The following is a 4,123-nucleotide window of genomic DNA, read 5'->3' as shown; positions in this document are numbered from 1 at the left end:
CTCCAGACCTGTGAATGCCGTTCTAGGCATACCACCCCCGGACACAGACGAGACGGAGCTTCATCTGCCTCGGGAGACTCGCACAACACTAGCACAACTTCGCTCCGGCTACTGCAGCAGGTTAAACTCCTACCTGAGTAGATTGAATGAGGATGTGCCGAATGAGTGTCCGGCATGCGGAGAGACCCCACATGACTCGAAACATCTCTTCGCATGCCCGGAAAACCCGACAACCCTAACGGCCTTGCCCCTGTGGACCAACCCTACAGAAGCTGCACGCTTCCTAGGGTTGCCGTTAGTGGAACTTGACGACCACGACTGAGATACCAACCGTCCTGGGCGGGGTTGTTGTAGCCGCTACAGCAACAACAACAACAACAGAATTGAGATATTGAAAAGGTTACAACGGAACTAATTTTAGTTTTTTTGTTGTAAATTTGTTGTGAAAAGAAAAAATTTGTAGCTTTCGTATTTTAAGAAAAAATAGTATGTAGTGCTAACTTGACACCATGCACCTAGTCGATAGAATTGAGATATTGAAAATGTTATAACGGCATTAATTGCAGCTTTTTTGAAGCTAAAAGTTACAGTTTTTTAAAGCTAAAAGTTACAATTAGTGGCATAGTAACATATTGGATATCTCCATTCTATCGACTAGGTGTATGGTGTCATGTTAGCACTACATACCATTTTTTTTTTTAAATGAGAGCTACAAATTTTTTCTTTTCAACAAATTTACAACAAAAAAGCTACAATTAATTCAGTTGTAACCTTTTCAATATCACAATTCTGTCGTCAATGGTGCATGCTGTCAAGTTAGCACTACATACTAAATTTTGTTCGAAAAAGGGTCAACTCATTTTTTTCCAGAAAAACGAAAGCTACAAATTTTTTCTTCTCACAACAAATTTTAAAGCTAAAAACTACAATTAGTGGCATAGTAACATATTGGACATCTCCATTCTATCGACTAGGTGTATGGTGTCAAGTTAGCACTACATACCATTTTTTCTTAAAAAACGAGAGCTACAAATTTTTTCTTTCCACAACAAATTTTAAAGCTAAAAGCTACAATTAATGCCGTTATAACATTTTCAATATCTCAATTCTATCGACTAGGTGTATGGTGTCAAGTTAGCACTACATACCATTTTTTCTTAAAAAACGAGAGCTACAAATTTTTTCTTTCCACAACAAATTTACAACTAAAAATCTACAATTAATTCCGTTGTAACCTTTTCAATATCTCAATTCTGTTGTTGTTGTGGTAGCAGCAGTACTCAACCCCCCGGGGTTCGGCAAGGGTCGTCTTCGTCCCTTCGACAAGCCTGAGGCCGAGAAAGCGGGCGGCGTCTATAGGCGCGGTCCATAGTGCTTCTGGTGTCAGGGTCGTGGGGGTAGAGGCGCATGCGAAGAGGTGTTGGGTGTTGTGTGGACCTTGCCCGCATGCAGGGCATGTGTCTGCCACTTCTGGGTTCAGCCGGGAAAGATAGCTGTTTAATCAGTGGCACCACCCAGAACGGAGTTGTGATAGGGTGCACCTGGTCTCTCTAGGCAGTTCGGCTTCGTCGATGTTGATGGGTGGCGGACGACCACCTAGAACGATGTTGTCGTTTCTGGTGCTATCTCAATTCTGTCGTCAATGATGCATGGTGTAAAGTTAGCACTACATACCAAATTATGTTCGAAAAAGGGTCAACTCAATTTTTCCAGAAAAACGAAAGCTTAAAATTTTTTCTTTTTACAACAAAAATTTTAAAGTTAAAAGCTACAATTAATGCATAGTAACATATTGGATATCTCAATTCTATCGACTAGGTGTATGGTGTCAAGTTAGCCTACATACCATTTTTTCTTACAAAATGAGAGCTCGAAATTTTTTTCTTTCCACAACAAATTAACAACAAAAACACTACAATTAATGCCGTAGTTAACTTTTCCAATACTAACTTGACGCAGGACCGTGGATCTACGGTAATTTTACCGTGGACCTACGGTAATTTTTCTCCGTGATCCACGGTAAAAGTTACCGTGGCGCGTGTAAGTAGACACTCCCTAAATTTTATGTTTCTGCGTGAAAACTTGAATTTGGACGAAACAAAATATCAATTAAATCGGCTGATTGTCAACGCGCGCAAGAAGAGGCAGTTGGCCATCTTTTCGCTTCGCGCTGCAGCTGCAACGATCTATGTCGCAGTCTTTGCGCAAAGCGAAGCAAGCGTTTTATTGGGTTTAGCTTTAACTGCAAGCTTGCATCGCCACATATACAGATACATTTCCCTAGTTTGGAATATCGTACTTACCTAAAGCCATGGGAAACTTTTTTAAATGACCCATATCGTACAGCACCCAAAGTAACTGTTGTTGCAAATCTGCTACTTCAACACAATCACTATTAGTTGTCATGGATATATTTATCGCAGTGGCAATAGCGGCAACTTCCATAGCCCTGTCACATACTACTGCCAAACCACCCAAATACAACCAAGAGCCGGATTCAATCCCTGCGGTTATATCCTGACCACGTTTATCTTCACTACCTTTACCATGCCATGTAACCTCAATACATTCATCATGTGTAGATCCAAATACAACCCACGCGTGGTCTTCCGATATAGCCAAATGTACATCACGATATCCAAGCATTTGGCAGCCTGCGACAACTGCGAGAGCTACACCGAAGCAGTCCAATTTATTGCCGGATAAATAACAATAAAGATTTTGTAAATGAGCACGATCTTTGTAACTACTTCTTATTAAAGAATGCCAAATGACATCCGAGACTTTTTTAATAACTTCGCGAGTTGCTTGGCGATTTTGCATTGACTTCGGCTTTTCTACTACGGATAGTATGCTTTGAAATTTTTTGTATAATCCCGAAACCAGTTCGTATGTAACAACAGGAAAAGGCACACTGTTGCTTTTTATAACGCGATTCGACGCTAAATAAGTAAAAAACCAAAAATTAAAATACTTAGAACTGCAATCTAGGCGCAAAATACCTGATATCCCTGCGCTTCCTGCTCCGCCCGCAAGGGGAGGTGGAGAAATAGTCGTATTCAATGTTGCATTTAACAGCGCGTGTTCAGCAGCTAAGGCAGCATCGCCTGTAGTTAAGGAGAGCTCTACATAACCTGCTACTATAGAAAGCAATGTAAGATCAGGCTCAATTGCTTTCCCCGAGAATCCATCCTCCGTGGATCGACGAAAAAAGCCCACCACGTCTTTTATGGATCTAAGCGGAAAATTACTGGCATCAACCGTCGAATGTTGTTCATTTTGACTTTCGGATTGAAGGCATTGGTGGTATAGATAGCTGTTTGGTTGGCCAACTGATGTATTAGCATTGGTACTACGAGTCGCGGTTGACATTGTTATGCAACGATTTCAGTTAAAAATGCTACAGTTGAATTTACGGCAGTGATCCGTCAATCTGAAATCTAGGGCCCCCACAAGTTAACAACCAACTTTTCCTGTTGCTGTATTAAGAGCTCCACTGGTTCGTTATTTACAGTTTTATTATTTCTTCAGAAGTTTCTACTGCTGTAATTTATTGGCTTTGTAAGCACATTCATCAGAACCAAGGCATTTGTGCATGCACATATCGCTCATTTGCTGCAAGTGTGTTAATCCAATAAATTAAAAACTCGAGAAATATAGTGAGATCTCAGTATATCCAGTAAACAAACTTAGCTATTTTTTTCACCAAGTTTGGTCCCCATAAGGGACTAGTGTTGCAAGCAACGCTTTTTCGGCAATTAGGGTGTTGTGCAGCTATTTAATGTGGTGAAAATTATTTAAGCACTGGAGAGATTTATTCACATGTAATTGGAGATAGGGCTGATAGATTTATTTTAAATAAATTGTGAATCTGCGAAAATATCTTTTCAGCAGATGAATATACTTTTTAACCTTTTTTCCGAAAATTTACATACAGGCTCGAAAATATGCGAGTAACATTACGTTTGTATAGTAACTTCTCCAGTAAAACATTGCAGCGAGAGCGTAAAAGCAAAATAGAGCGTAAAATTGAGAAGAAGAGAAAACTAGCAGAAGAGGTTATTGAACACAAAACTAGCAAAAACTTGCAAGAGAACAGTTGTTGCACTGCTTTGACAATCTG

At 40.1% G+C, this 4,123-nt stretch overlaps 1 protein-coding gene across 4 annotated transcripts in view; it reads right to left on the bottom strand.

Moving 5' to 3' along the window:
• Mnn1 (menin 1) overlaps positions 1-3,671 on the bottom strand; it is a 32,245-nt gene extending 28,574 nt beyond the window's left edge. For all 4 annotated transcript variants that reach the window (XM_017629157.1, XM_017629158.1, XM_017629159.1 and 1 more), the window contains exons 1-2: positions 3,003-3,671; positions 2,304-2,942 (exon numbers count right to left, since the gene is read on the bottom strand). In XM_017629157.1, the coding sequence (XP_017484646.1) occupies positions 2,304-2,942; positions 3,003-3,372 (1,009 nt within the window). In that variant the 5' untranslated portion in view covers positions 3,373-3,671. The remainder of the gene's footprint in view (positions 1-2,303; positions 2,943-3,002) is intronic.
• Positions 3,672-4,123: the final 452 nt, after the last annotated feature.

The sequence above is a fragment of the Rhagoletis zephyria genome, unplaced genomic scaffold, assembly GCF_001687245.7.
Source record: "Rhagoletis zephyria isolate East Lansing unplaced genomic scaffold, Rhagoletis_zephyria_1.1 Rzeph_scaffold_06555, whole genome shotgun sequence".
Taxonomy (NCBI): Eukaryota; Metazoa; Arthropoda; class Insecta; order Diptera; family Tephritidae; genus Rhagoletis; species Rhagoletis zephyria.
The sequence above is the reverse complement of the archived record's forward strand: the minus strand, read 5'-3'. Positions and strand labels throughout refer to the sequence as shown.